At 34.2% G+C, this 15,163-nt stretch overlaps 2 protein-coding genes across 20 annotated transcripts; both read left to right on the forward strand.

Annotated features, from left to right (window-relative positions):
- The first annotated feature begins 2,505 nt into the window (after positions 1–2,505).
- LOC145316510 (centromere protein S-like) lies at positions 2,506–4,579 on the forward strand. Its single transcript, XM_080157083.1, has 4 exons — positions 2,506–2,985; positions 3,582–3,674; positions 3,900–4,043; positions 4,259–4,579. The coding sequence occupies exons 1-4, from the start codon at positions 2,935–2,937 to the stop codon at positions 4,352–4,354; spliced, it is 384 nt and encodes a 127-aa protein (XP_080013209.1). The 5' UTR covers positions 2,506–2,934; the 3' UTR covers positions 4,355–4,579.
- IntS6 (integrator complex subunit 6) lies at positions 4,441–14,758 on the forward strand. Of its 19 annotated transcripts, none has more exons than XR_013878520.1 (7): positions 4,441–5,130; positions 5,338–5,904; positions 9,936–10,101; positions 10,788–11,152; positions 11,377–12,794; positions 13,462–14,053; positions 14,327–14,758. XR_013878520.1 is itself a non-coding variant. In XM_080157066.1 (6 exons), exons 1-6 carry the CDS (start codon positions 4,441–4,443, stop codon positions 13,517–13,519), a joined length of 3,264 nt encoding a protein of 1,087 aa, XP_080013192.1. In that variant the 3' UTR covers positions 13,520–14,511. The 19 variants fall into 19 exon arrangements, 1 of the variants encoding a protein (XP_080013192.1); XR_013878521.1 differs by having other exon boundaries at positions 14,450–14,758; XR_013878522.1 differs by having other exon boundaries at positions 13,462–14,008; positions 14,373–14,758.
- The last annotated feature ends 405 nt before the right edge of the window (positions 14,759–15,163 follow it).

Consider the following 15,163-nt stretch of genomic DNA (forward strand, 5'->3'; position numbering starts at 1 on the left):
ACAATTTCTTTAATTCAAAATTGGCAACAAGACAACCAGAAGCTGAATGGTAGCCGCGAAAAGGCGATAGTAGAAAATTTCAACTTATTTGTAAAACACTTTTGTAAACCACAAGAAAATCATAGAAATTGTATTGTTTAAAATAGTCCTAGTTTAAAATACAAATGGTTCTTTAAACTATCTTCACAGGTTACTAGTTTAATGAACACCCTGTAGTAAAATTTTAGATTAATAAGTTTCTTAGATTAGAAAAATTAAAATATAATTCATTAATACTGTATATGCTAAATTCTACTTTATTATGAAATACTAGCTAGCGGTATGCCCCTAGAATATAGGGCTCTGTATTCGAAGGGGAAGAGTGGTTAGAAAAATAGCTTAAACCATCCCAAGTCTTTAATTTGAAAATAAAACAGCCTTTAACCACCATAGGACCTATGTGATTACCTACTTAAAATATAATACCCAGTCGGTTCGGTAGTTATTGAGAACTTAAGCTTCAGACAAAACCTTGCTACTTCATGGTTTAGGATTAACCTTTTTTCACACCCTGTACATAAAAATGAGTGTCTAGTGCAGCTCAAATAATGGTAGCAAAGACCCGCGGCACCAATAATAATCGCTCCCTTCATGTTAATTTCAAGGTCAATCTAATCAAAAACAACAAAAAAATTTTCTTTAACTGACATAAAAATAGTTTGTTTTCAAATTGGATGTGGTCAATTATGTAACTAGGGAAAAATTCAATTAAAAAAGTGTCAATCTTTTTTATACAATTACTCTGTACATGTATATTAGTATAAATGAAAATAAAAAGGGAGAGGAACTAATCAAAAGTCCCGTAAGTAAAAAAAAGTGTAAGTTTGTAAGGACAATTGAAATAAAATAACTAAATCGTGGTTTGGAGTCGGACTATAAAAATACAACAATTTAATAATTGTAATTTTTTTAATACATTTATTAGATTCATGCAAATGATTTAAAATGACGAGTTTTGTATTACTCTCAACCAAACTTTTAAAAAAATTTAAACCTTTTAATTTTTAGATTTCAATTATGTTACCTACTTAAAACTTTAATAAGTGGGATTTCTAAATAGTTCCTCTTGTCCTTTAATATAATATTATATTTAAAAATACACAAGATTCAGAATGAAAAATCTTCTAAGTTTATTTCTTAAAATCAATAAAATAAAATTAGTTCTCAGCTCAAGTACGGTTTTCAAATTAAACAAATTAGAAATTCCAAATAAATAGTAATAATTCATATTTGTGATTTAAACTTTCATATACATAAACCTATGAAAATGTACTTTAAAAAAAATATAAATTAAGTTGTTGTTAATCCATTATTTGGAACAATTATTGAAAACTCGTAATTTTAAGGTAGACAAAAAAATTTCATAAAAACTAAATACGGAATTTTCCCTAAAATTGTTAAATTAAAATTTTCATGAATGAATATAACCTATACAATGTTTTCATGTCTATATATTTTAAAATCAAAATAATTCTATTTAAATAACAAATTAACTGCAATAATCAAAAACCATTAAAAATAACCTTACATTTAGTAATTAACCTTTTTATTTTGATAATGACCGTATGATGTGTTCATGTGTATATGTGATGGTCAAATGAATTGTCCAGAAAAGAACATGCAGGACGCATATACAAGCAAAAGAGTAACAAGACAGAAATTAAAATAAAGCAACAAGTTGCAATAAAATATACTTTTGCACTACACTGCAATTATTCCTATATTGTCACTATAAAACAAATCATATTAAATCTTGAATGGATATCATTTATTAACAACAAAATACAACAATTCACTGGTATATAAATTAATTACACTTTAATGCACAATCACAAAATATTTTTAAAGAAAATTTTGTAATACTCCCCATGCAATGCAAGGGACATCTCAACCCGTCCCAGACTGAACATGGATGCCTGCTCTAGAAAATTTGAATGGTCCAAATATAATTTCAAAGTTCCCCAAGTAAATTTGTATATTGGTCAAATGTATTTTTATGTTTTTACTATTTATTTAATGATTATACAAAAACTATCAAAATTTTAAAGTTTAGTACAAAAGCATTTAAAAAAAAAGATGTTATAAAAACATCTAAAGAAAGAATTATCATGCCTCCATCTTAATTTGTAATAAAAAGTGTGGAAATTATTCTTAAAGTTGGCCGACACTTCTACTTGATAAAATACTCTCAAAAGAGAAGTGGGGAAACATTGAGGAAAGCAAGGAGAAGGAGGAAACAAAGAGATATTTTGCTTCACGGTGATTTGGGCAAAAAAAGGGAGAGTAAAAGACTACCTCTACTTTAAAGACACAGGGATAAATATAAATCAAAATACTGGTTAAAAATCAAAGCAAAATCCAAAAAATGAAGCCGAAAAAGTTACAGAAATTAATTTTTATTTTAAAATTTTGTGAGGAATTATTTTATACCTTTATACGATCATGAGAGTCAAGTTAGTATTCGCTTTATTTAGAAGAAAAAACGATAATTTTAATAAAAATCATTCAGTTTAAAATTAAATTTTGAATCTAAGTTTTGGTAAAAATATTATTCACTTAAGCAATATTTATTTAGAGCTTATAATTTTTTGTTTTTTTATTTGAAGTGGGCCAAGCAACACTTTTATTTTAAAAACTGCATGCATTTTTTATACCAATTTTAAGTTCATCTTATCAAATCGAACATTTTAGAAATTTGAAAAATATAAATTAATAAAAATAATTTTAATGTGAAATGTATTTAATTCAATAATAGAGTTGCGAGTCTCACACAGTGAGTATTGGGATGATTAAAAAAGGAGAGAGAGTAAATGTCGGGGGGTAAATGAGAATATCGGGGAGAGGACAATACTGAGTGCTGCCCTCCTCAGTGACTGCGTGTAACAGTCTAACAGAATGCCCTGTGACGGCACGGAAACAGAGCTCCGACAATCCCAACGGTTTAAGGTGATTTTTGCCGATTTTAACGGCACCCGGCGTGAATTTTTTTGGCCCAACGGATTCGTGAATGTCTGCCCTTTCCGCCGATGTGCATAATAAGTGATGTCCTTATCATATTAATTTGTGAAAAATGAGTGTTTGTGTTGTGTTGGTTGGAACGGAGTGTTGATATAGTGTGTGTGTGTGAATGCGTGTGGCAGAGAGGGGGTGGGTAGGCCAAGAAAGAGAATGATTGCGCATGTACAAACCCGTATGCTCAGCAGCCGCGCCAAATTTAAAAATCATGCAAAATTTTTGCCATTTTTACATGTAAACCTGTATAACCTAGATAACAAACATGTTTTATCAATTATTAATGATTTACGCCTTAAAATTGCTTTTAATAGGTTTTTGGTATGCTGCGTTTTTAGTATGGATCTAAGAAGTCGTCTTTTATTTTCTAAGATATATTTTAATAAAGTCTTTTGCATATAAATTGATCTTAATATTTTGATTGGCAAATTTAATTATTTTATACTGTAAACTCAGAATGATAATTTTTGGCTCAAAATTCTTTAAGAGAAACGTTTTCTTTCTATTTTATACTTTATTTTTATATTTAGAGACTGAGTGCCGCTGTTCAGCTATCTGTCCACGATATTGTTTCAAATACTTCTCAATCTTATAATCAACAACACCTTCCCAAGTTTGAAAAGGTAGCTAGAAAAAATGAAAAAAATTTAAATTACACAAAGTCATAGTTATCTAGATAACATATTAGCTAAATTTTTATCAGACCTATTCGTATTTTTGATTTGATTTGATCATTAGTTTAATTCATTAAATAAGGTTTACCAAAGGAATATTGAGTCTATTAAAAACCCTTTTGGTCTTATCACTAGTTATATGCATAATAATGTTTGAAACATTTGTATATTTAGGAGACCACTGCTCTTGTCGCTGAACTAGTTATTTATAAGTTGGAGAGAACTGTTCATGATTTAGAAGCATTTGCTGGACATGCTAAGAGATCAACTATCAACACTGATGATGTAAAACTTATTGCAAGAAATAATCCAAAGTTGGTAAGAATGTAGAATTAGATAAGAAATAGGTTCTCTTTGAATTACTCAATTCTAATAGAGCTGTTGACTAAATGTAATAATTTTTAGAAAGAAACAAAAAAATAATAATATATTTCTATCCTCTCAAGGTTTTTCTTTATATAAAAAAGATACCTAAATATTAAGCATATCTTTAAAAAATTGCTATTTCATCTAACCTAATTTTATATTTTCAGAAAGAACGTTTGATGAATCTAATACCCGAGAAAAGCAATGTTATTCGCGGAGGCAAGTCCAAAGGCAAAGGAGCCGCCAGCGGAACCAGTGCATAGTTAAACAAATCATTATTACTATGTGACTAACAACACATCTACTTTAGTTTTATACATACATTTTCAAGTGCAAAAAAATAGTGAAAATGACCATTATAGTGTTTTTAGTTGACACAAGTGCCAGTATGAACCAAAGGGCCTATGTCAATGGCCGCAAAACTCTTCTAGATGTTGCAAAAGAAGCAGTCGAAGTTTTTGTGAAACAAAGACAAAAGTCGACCGAAAGTCGCGGTGATAGATACATGCTTTTAACATTTGATGAATTTCCCCGGAATATTAAGGCCGGTTGGAAAGAAAATCTGACCACTTTTATGGCAGAATTAAAAAATTTGGAAGCTTCTGGTATGACAACACTTGGATCGGCGTTAAAAGCCGTCTTTGACACGTTAAACATAAACCGTATGCAGTCCGGAATTGATATGTACGGACAGGGACGGTATCCATATTATCTTGAGCCCGCCGTTATTGTTGTCGTAACGGATGGTGGAAAGCTTACAACCGCCAGCACTGTCCAGCGGGATTTAATCCTGCCAATGGGTGGTGCCGGAAGCATGGGCGGTATGGCGGGTGTTCCCGGTGCAGAGCTTACTCGTGAACCTTTCCGATGGGACCAAAGGTTGTATGCTCTAGTCCTGAGAATGGCGGGACACCCGCCCATGTCTGGTTCAGCCGGAGAGTCCGGTCACGTGGCATCAGACTCTAGTCCCGTTGACGCTATGTGCGAGGTGACCGGGGGAAGAAGTTATGCTGTCACGTCAAATCGTGTTTTACACCAGGTAGGGTCAAAATTATTATTGCATACACGATATCATATAATAATAACTTACTAGACCATTTTATAAAATATTATTAAATTAGAAAGCTTATACTAAAGAATTAGATTTTATAAATCTATAACCAGTAGGTACATTAATTTAGTCCCGCATCTTTAAATTGATTTCATGAATAAGAATTTAAAATACTCACTTTGTGTTTTGTTTCAGTGCATTGAGAGTCTTGTTCAAAAGCTTCAATCTGGTGTTGTTATTCACTTTGAAAAGACTGGAAGCGACCCTCCCTTTACAGCTCCTGATGAAGATATTCAAGACATGGATAAAAGTGACGTTGAAATTATTAAATCCTCCATGTTTCGTGAACTCCACAGTGGGGGCTCATCACGCCCTAACACTCCTAACCCAGTGATACCGGGCGGCGGCGTCGGCGGATTAACACCGACAACGCCTTGGCACTCGTGCCGCAAGCTTATTTATGTGCAGCGGTCGGCGCAGAAAGGCTTCGCCGTTGGCTTCTGGCCGTTACCTGAATCATTTTGGCCAGACGTGAACGCCAGTGCCTTGCCGATAAGATCGGCGCATCCAACGGTCAAGTTTACCTGTACTAATCAGGAGCCAATGATTATTGATCACTTACCTTTTGATAAATACGAGCTTGAGCCATCACCGCTAACATTATTCATTCTGGGTATGAAGCAACCAAATTACTGCTGGCAGGTTTTCATTCAAGGTTCCACGAAAATGGGCGACACAGGGCATCCTTTTGGCTACCTCAAGGTAAACATTACCATAATTATTTACTTACTTACTTGATACTTGGCTTCTTAATCTTCATTTTCTACTGATGTAGCGAGTTGAAGATGTTGGTACTGATTATCTTGTTATCTTTTGCTAGTTCATATATTTTTTCAGTTTTGATTTAAAGCTAGCCACTGATGTGGCAATGGCATGTTTGATATCACTTGGTAAACTATTCCAATCATCATTTGTATAGAATAAGAGTAAATGGTGTTTTTAATATCTTTGATTAAACTGCCAATCATTTAAAATAGCTTATGTCTCTATTTAGATTGATCTTATATAACGTTTTTGTCGCCGTAATATCAATTTTAGAGGGAATAGAAAGTAAAAATTTTCTAACCACCTAATATTATTTAATTTTTTCCCGCTTTTTACGATTTCAGTTTTAAAACCAACTTTCTGCAAATAACAAAAACAAATTTTTAGTAAACTTAGACGTGTTAGCTTCGTCCCATCAATTTCTAACTTGGGGTATTATTCCGAAGTCTTAGGAATTTTAATATCATTAACATTTAAGTATAGGCAGTACGTACATACACACACACATTGACTTACTATATATTATGTAGGGTTGGCAATCCGAATCCGGGATCCGCCCAATTTTTGGCCAACTTTGGAATCCGAATCCGGAATCCGTTTTTCAATAGCGGATTCGGATTCTTAATTGGTAGGCTAAAACTAGCGCCAATTATCATCATTATGTGTAATATCTTTTAAAATCTGGTTCGATTATCGGGAGTGAATTATAGAGACAACCAAGAACATTAATTTTTAGGACATATGTAGCACTTAAATTTTTATTAAAAGCCTTTTAAAATATTGCTAGAATCCGGAATCCGCCAAAAATAAGAATCCGGAATCCGCGGAAATCCGCCTTTTTTTTGGACGGATTCTTTTAAGAATCCGAATCCGGTCCAATAATTTGACGGATTGCCATCCCTAAATTATGACAATTATATTTACATTAATGATCCTATTAAGCTGATTTTTAAAAAGGAAGATTATAAGGAAGTTTAGGCACTAAGTAGTTAATAAGCGATGCATCTCTAATAATTTTAAAAACGTATGTGTGTCGATATGAAACATATTTTATAGCAATTTTCGATATATTTACTTTTTACATTGAATTTTTTTAATGATTAAAAACAGGGGTGTATATTCTACATGGGATCCCCTGCTCAGGGGGGGGGGGGGGGGAAATAAAAAATATGTGGTTCGAGGGAAATAAAATGAAAAAATTAAGAAAACTGAAAACATTTTTTCCATTTCCCCCCCTCCTTGGTGAAAAAAACTTTTAAAAATGTGTGGTAGGAGGGATAAAATAAATAAAATATAGAGTTCTTTAAATATTTTTCCATTTTCTCCCTTCTTGGTGAGAAAAAACTAGGGGGGGAAGAAAAATAAAAAAATTGTAGCAGGGGAAAAAAATAAATCTTGTGCAGAATATACACACCTGATTAAAAGAGAATATTTCATAATAAAAGGAGATGTCTTACTTTTTTAGCTTTGCTCATATGTATGTTGTCATCCTGAGTTTTCTAAATCTGGCGTCTATCTTAAAAATTCTTATTTGACTAATGTCTTTGTCAATCTGTGATCAAGGTTTGCTGTTATGGATGTTTCAAGGATTTTTTTGTCCTACTTCTTGAATACTTAGCTCTAAACACGAAGTAGCCGTATGTAACTAATCAATCAATCTACGAGGCTAAGCCACCTTATAATTTGTATTCTTTGTAACAGAAGATTGAGGTTAGGTAGGACACTTGGCGTTTAGGGAGGTTAGGTTAAAGTGATCATTTATGAAAATTTGTTAAACAAGATAACAATATCCATAACAGCATGCTCAACAGACCAGACCGTCATAAAAATATATTGACATTTACAAAACGATTGACACTATAAATTATCAACATAATTTGTAAAAATTTGATCAAAAAGTTTATGTAAACATATTCCAAAATTACTGAAGTGTAGGATATTAGACTTTATTATATAGATGCAGTGCTTAGCACATTGTGCCCAATACACCTAAGATTCAGTTCAGTTCAGGCGCGTCTCTCTTTTGGACTGTGGAGTCCAGAGAATACGGCCACCCTGCTCCTCCATGAATTCCTTTTTTTGGCAAGTGCTTCAGCTTCTCCCCATGTTAATTCCAAATTAAAGAGGTCCTTTTCAGTGCTCCGACGCCAGGTCATTTTTGGTTGTCCCCGTTTACGTTTACCAGTGGTGGGGTTCCATTGTAAGCACTTTTTTGGAAACCTATTTTGTTCCATTCTAAGCACATGTCCTAGCCACCTTAGTCTTTTAAATTTCACTTCTGCTTCAATACTATTGCACTTGGTCTTAGCATACAGCTCAATGTTTGATATTTTACACCTAAGATTCACTATTTCAAAAAGCAAGTAATTATGATATTTATATCATTAAATACTTAGTGGTTTTTAAAAGCCAAAATTCTTTATGTCTTAAATGAACAAATGGACTTACTTAATTTGCTATGTTTTTAAAATTTCAATTTTTTACTTATTTTACTAATTAAAACAGTGTGTTTAGTACAGAAATATGTACGAACAACAACCTAATAAGAACTGTATTAAATGTAAAAATCAAAATATTCTACTTTTTTTTTTATCAATACAAACAATCTAACAGTAGTAATTTTAAAAATACTTCACAAACACTTTATTTAAGTTTTTCTTTGAGGTGCTGATCTGTGATTTAACTAGGGCTAGTCTGTTTTTCCTTTTGAAATGTCCACCTCTCTAAGTAACTTAACAAACATACCCACTGTATATAAGATATACTTACAAGTACTATAACTATGGCTTAACCCGCGACCGTGGCTCAACACGTAGCGCATCCGCTCGTCGTCGGGAAGGTGATAGGTTCGAATCTCGGGCCGACACCGCGTCATAACTAAAGACGTTAAAAATGGTTCCTACTGCTGCTATGTCAGATGCGCGACACAAATAGTTAGAGTAGGGGGAATTTCTTGGCCCAAAACAGGCGCAACTCGTTACCATGCACAGTTGGGACTTCTCAGACAAAGGTCGTGCATCACAGAGAGTTGGTTGTCTGATGGATGTTACTTAGCCTAATATCCTTGGGTGTTTGGACAGAAAAGGGTGCGTTACAGTCATCCTTAGTTCTCCTGGATTGCTGGACCAGGACCTGGACAGTACATCAAGTCGATAAGGTCCTGGACTGCAATCCCGCCCGTACGAGGTAATCTAGGTATAACTATGGCTTTATTAGAGTAAAAAAAATAATTCTTTATCATCGTTTGTATGATTTTGCACAGTTCCTAGTCTTTTATCATATTTTATCATATCAAGACATCAGTTTCACAAAAAAAACTAGTCTTGTTTAAATTAGTTTATAATAATCGTCATGACAAGTTTAAAATCGATAGGACAATTATAATATGCCAAAATTAACGATAAGAGCAATACATTCACGAGCATCATTCATAACAGTGACTTAATTGACAATATATATAATTTTGTATTACAATAAATAAACAATTAAGCAAGTACCTACATAGTAGAAAATTGAAAATCTTTTAAATATATGACCTATAAATGTAGTTTAAATCTTTGAATAGGAAAAATATGCAGTTCATTAAATTCATTTTTAAATGCATTTCGTGCAACTACCCCTTTGGGTACCTTTTATGCTCGGCGAGGAAGAGGTAATAATAAGGAGCTCCAACGAGATAGTGGGTAAAGTCATAGTGTGCTTGAACGTGGAGCTCGAGTTGGTTCTCATAGCTGTACAAAACTTTTCATCTTATTCCATGACTACATGGGTCGAAGTAATTTTGGCTATACATAAACAAAAATAGTAGTTCTGCCTAACTTACTGTCTTTCGTACCGACTTAAAATTTAGAAAGGCTTCATTCTAAAATGAATTTAAACTAATACCTAAATAACTCCAATTTTTTCCAATATTTAGCGTTTTCTTTACTACTGACCAGTACCACTAACAATTGCATTATTTGTTGTAGGCGAGTACAAACCTGCTGACAGTGAACCTGTTTGTCCTGCCGTACAATTATCCCCAGCTCCTTCCACTTCTTGATGATCTCTTCAAGTTGCATCGTCTCAAACCGACCAATGACTGGCGAACCAGCTTTCACAATTATTTGCGCACAATGCCTTCTTACTACGCAGGTAATTCGTGAATAAACTGGTCCAAATATGAAGATTTGCCTCATAACATAGAACATTACAATAAGAATTCATATTTTATTTTCACCATCAGTTACAAGGATAATCAAGTCCTTGCGGAAATTGTGTTTTTGACCCTAATTTGGCTTAAAATCAAAATCAAAATTTTGTCCCTCATAAGGGTTATTGAGCCCGCATGGTTAAAGTGTGAATTTAAGATATGAAACTGTAGGGTTAAAAAACTTAAATTAGGTACCTACTAAAATGCATTTAGTCTACCAGATGTATTAAACCATTAAGGCCCCCCAAAAAAATTTCGCTGAGTTTCATCTACTTAAACTCAGTAAAAAATTATAAAAATCTTCAATTTCTATATCATGTTTTAGTGTGTTACATTTATAGGAGAGACTTCTATTCAAAAAAATTCTTTAGATGGATATTTAGATTAGTTTGCCAACAGTCCTCACTCTACATATTAATGTCATTACCCTATATGATGGGTTGATTAATTCCTTGTTTTATGCCTTTGTTAGGCTCCTAGTTTCCACTCTTTTAAAAAATATATAATGCATTTATTAAAAAATTGTCCTTTTTTCACCGTTTTCTTGAAAATCTGAAGCACAGTTTACATATTGATTCTTTTTTTTAAAAACCTACTCCTGTAACCTAATCTTTAATTTTTATTTTAGGTCCTTTACGGCGAGCTTTGACTCGTATGGGTGCTGGGAACCTTGCGTCTACACTTATACCTGAAAACCTTGACAACAGCTTGAGCTACACAGTCCTTAACTATTTAAAACGTCTGAAGAACCAGGCAAAGCAGGAGTATGACAGAATCGTGTCAATGACCCCATACAAGGGCAAGTTCGGTCCCGACGGGGTGAAGGTGGTGCCCCGGTCACAGCTCCGCAGAGAATTGTTGGAGAATCCGAGTATTAGGGAGCAGCTTACTGATTTCCCGGGCTACATGCTGGGACTCCCGGAGAAGGCGGCCACAGAAACTCACCCACTTAGAAATCCGTTCGATATTTCCAGATCTGCTCTATTAGATCAGGTACTTCATTTAGATTAAAACTGTAACATTTTTTGACTAGCTTGTGAATTTAAGTTTCGCCTTTTAATGTTGCATGTTAAAGATATTACTTCTCCAAGTTTTACATTTACATATTAAGTAAAAAGTGAAGAGGCGGTAGCGCTACGTTTGAAACTTGAATAAAAACCCATTAAACAATATTTTCATTGCAGTTATTTTATTGTGTGATATTTCTTTCTTTTTAGATTGTTCGAATGAGATCTAACTTGCTCTGTGGTCGAGGAGGTGTCAGCCACGTTGTTGACGAGGACACGCGGCATTCTTTACCCATTGCGCAGATGGGCAACTACCAGGACTACCTGAAGAAGCAGCCTGTGCCGCTTAGAGAGCTGGAGTCTCCGCCGGTTCGCCAACACATGTTCGGCAATCCCTACAAAACGAACAAAAACCTGATGATGATGACGGACGAGGTTGGATTTGGTGATGTTGACGAGGTCCAGATCATCAACTCTGCTGGCCAAAATTCGCATCAAAGTCAGGGCCAAGTTATGCGAGGCGTGAAACGGCCTGCCGGTGATTCTCTCAGTGCCCCGCCAAAACGGCGAAAAGGGCCGCTTCCCAAAGATTTCAAGTATCAAAGTCCGTCATCTAGTCCGGTGCACAAAATTGATTATCCTAGTGTTGACATTAAGCCTGAATCAATTGATGTGAAGCCAGTTGTTATGCTTATGAACACACAGCCGCAGGCCCAACTGCCGTTGCATGCACCACAGCTGCAACAGCCACCTCAACAACAACTACTTCACCACCAGTTTAACGGTCACAACAAGGCAATTGTAGCACCTATGGTGCAGTCACATCCGCCAGTGACTGGTAAAATGGCTGGATTTGTCAGCGGTGAATATCATCTTCCTACTCCTGTTGAGCCTAGTGAAAGACCAGCGCTGCGCAACAGCATAGAAGAAAAGAATCCTGTTATTAAGGAAGAGCCGCTGCCTGTAGTGCGACCAGTAAATCCTATATCTAATCACAAACTAGAAAACTTTAAGAATAATTTTCTTAAGAAAGCCAACATGCCAAATTCTCATGGGAACCTAGGCGTAAGCTCACAAAACATTGCGGATACAATATTATCGAACATGACTGAAATGCACTCCCCGGGTAACTCATGGTTGCATCACAACGGCCAGGCCAATAGCAATGACCTACACCCGCTTCAGAAAACCAGTTTAGAACATTCATTCAGCCTTAATCAAGCCAAAACAATAATTCCCGCCACAAATAGCACACCAGTTCTCCAAACTAATTCAGAATCCTACAACAGTGACAGTGATAAACTATCATTGATATCCTCTCAGGACAGCAAGAATAAATCTAACCAAAGAGGTGACAGCTTTTCTTCAGACCCATCTGTCACTGTGTCCACGGGGCCGACAGTGACCAACGGACCCAACTCACTTGCACAAGAGGAGAAGATACTGACTGCGGATGAGCTACGCAGTATCAAGCTGAGAAACAACAATGTTCGTCAGTTGATCTATAAAGAGGTGAAGAAGCCTGGTAAGTTGCACACTGACCTCTGGAAGATGTTGGATAGTGACCTGCATGGACCTCCCTGGATCAGGAGACAGTTTATACAAGAAGTCAAACTTGAAGCACTGAGGTAAAACAATTTTTTTTATTATTTGATTCTTTATTTATCTTAAATATTTACGTGAAAAGTTTACATCTGAATTATAAGAGTTATTATAACAATATTAAATTAAAACAAATTTTGTCTTTATTCTCAATCAAATTGCTTTCATGGGTGAGTATGCAAATATGATAAAAGACTCGTGGTAATAAAGTATTTACTTTTACACTGTAAAATAAATATGTTTATAAATTACAATAAGCTTCTAAAAATAACAAGTTTTAATAAGATGTTGAGGGTCTTATCCTTATAATAAAGTAACAGGATGTTTGTGTGTCTGTGTGTTTGTGTGTTTGTACCGAAGGATCTCGCTAACCGCTGAACCGATCGGGTTCTCCTTAACAGGGTAGATTCTCATATGTCCCGGAAAGGTTTATAACTATTTTGGGGGAGGGTACCACCACCCTCCCTAGAGAAAATAATTTTTTTTAAATTTCTCAATTTTAGAAAGAGAGTTCAACGAAAAACAAACATCAAACGTAAATTTTTTTACTTTTTCTTTTAAAATCTAAAAAAAGAAATTGAATTATTAAATTCGACTCTCTCCTCCTCAAGTGCCCCTAGAGGCCTCTAGGGGCGTAGCCGCTAGTTATTTTATAAATGAATTACTTGGTAATTAACATTATTTTTTTTTTAGGTTTAAACGTTCAGTGTTGGCATACCAGCTGGATGAATTCTGCAAAAACCTGAGCTAGCGCGTTATAACTCCTTCTACTTGATAATATGAAAGCTACAACATAACATTTCTTACCTTGTGCAACATTATATCTGATAAAATATTATTCTACGCAAACCTGGTCCGTCAAGCTAGAAAATTTCTAAGTGAAACCCGGAGGCCTTTATGTAGAGCCTTTTGCTTGTAGTGAAGCCAAAATTTGAGTTGTACCGAAAAGTACTCATCATTCTAGTGGTTGTTCCCGCTCTCATTCTTAATTCTACTTGATGTATTACTGATGGTATGTGGCGAGTAGAAAAAACTATAGACTCCATATCCTAAAACCTGTGATAAGCTTGGAAACGTGATTTGTATCCTGTAATTAGTGCATATGGCAGCACAAATATGCACTTTACTGACTACAGAATATATAAATTTCTACACTTTATATGTGCTATTTATTATGTAACAGATGTGCACGATTAAATTATTTTCAAGCTCCTTGGGCAAAGTTTATGTACACAAAAATGTCTCAAATTGATGCCGTTTTTTTACACAAAGAACTTTTTTTTAAGTACCCAGAATAGTCTATTATACTCCACTCCGCGCATTTTTTTAAGCATTGTAATATTAATCATTTAAAGGATGGGGGAACGGTTGGGTCTAAACTTACAGCCTGGACTTTGTAAGACATTTTATACCAAAAGAAGCAGCCTTAGCTCTGAAACTAAATGCCTAAAGATTTGAAGGCTGATTTTTTTTCTTCCTGAGGTTGTAATGTAAACTTCAACGATAACCCCATTTAATTTTTCATTTGCGTGTAATAAAATATAACATTTTTTTTAAGGGTGTATTAGAAATTATTTTACGAAAAACGTAAACAATTACAAAAGAGATATCTTTTACATAAATGAATGTTGAAAATAATATTAAGAGAATTAATCGTAGCATAAAAATTCAACTTTAAAAGTAGTAAAATGAACACGGCATTAGTAAATGTTTTTTATCCGACTAGCAAACCAAAATTAAAAATTCAGCATATTACTGAAATTTTATGTTTCTAAAATAAAGTTTAAAATTAATGTATATGTAATTAATGAAGCTAATTTTATTTGAATGTGATACACAATGATAAGGAATATTATTTAATTGCTAGTTATTTAAGGCATTAAGATAACTATTATAGGGCAAATGATATTGATGTGATATTTCCCTGACGGGTTTTTATATTTTCACCATGGAAAAAATCCGCAATTATGGAATACATTGTTAATTCAAACCAAGGTGGTTTATTGTTTTTGATATTATGATATTTAATTCGCGGAAGGGGTAATGCACCCGTTCTGCGTCAGGTTCAATCCAAGTCATAATTAAAGACGTTAATAGTTGAGCCTCCTGCATATATTTCTTAAGATGGCCATCAATAATGATAATAGATATAGAATATACGTGGATATTATAAAAAAAATGTCAATTTAGGATGCTCTCATGGAACTCATTTATTGGTCAGTTCGTTCATTCATTAGGAGGAAAGGGAAGAGGAGTATTGTTATTAATTTTAGCCCACTGAGAGTTTTACTAAATTATGGGAACATGGACATGAACATCAAAGTAATCCTAATATATAAAGTAATAAGCGTTTTTTTCTGTAACGAAGGATCTCGCTAACCACTGTACTGATCGG

This window comes from Acartia tonsa, chromosome 4 (genome assembly GCF_053477335.1).
Source record: "Acartia tonsa isolate MP-2025a chromosome 4, ASM5347733v1, whole genome shotgun sequence".
Lineage (NCBI taxonomy): Eukaryota > Metazoa > Arthropoda > Copepoda > Calanoida > Acartiidae > Acartia > Acartia tonsa.

Coding starts and splice junctions, on each gene's coding strand:
- LOC145316510 (XM_080157083.1), top strand. CDS start 2,935: ATGCCCTGTGACGGCACGGAAACAGAGCTCCGACAATCCCAACGGTTT. Junction 2,986..3,581: donor GACAATCCCAACGGTTTAAG/GTGATTTTTGCC, acceptor TTTTATATTTAG/AGACTGAGTGCCGCTGTTCA. Junction 4,044..4,258: donor CAAGAAATAATCCAAAGTTG/GTAAGAATGTAG, acceptor TTATATTTTCAG/AAAGAACGTTTGATGAATCT.
- IntS6 (XM_080157066.1), top strand. CDS start 4,441: ATGACCATTATAGTGTTTTTAGTTGACACAAGTGCCAGTATGAACCAA. Junction 5,131..5,337: donor CAAATCGTGTTTTACACCAG/GTAGGGTCAAAA, acceptor GTTTTGTTTCAG/TGCATTGAGAGTCTTGTTCA. Junction 10,102..10,787: donor AATGCCTTCTTACTACGCAG/GTAATTCGTGAA, acceptor TTTTTATTTTAG/GTCCTTTACGGCGAGCTTTG.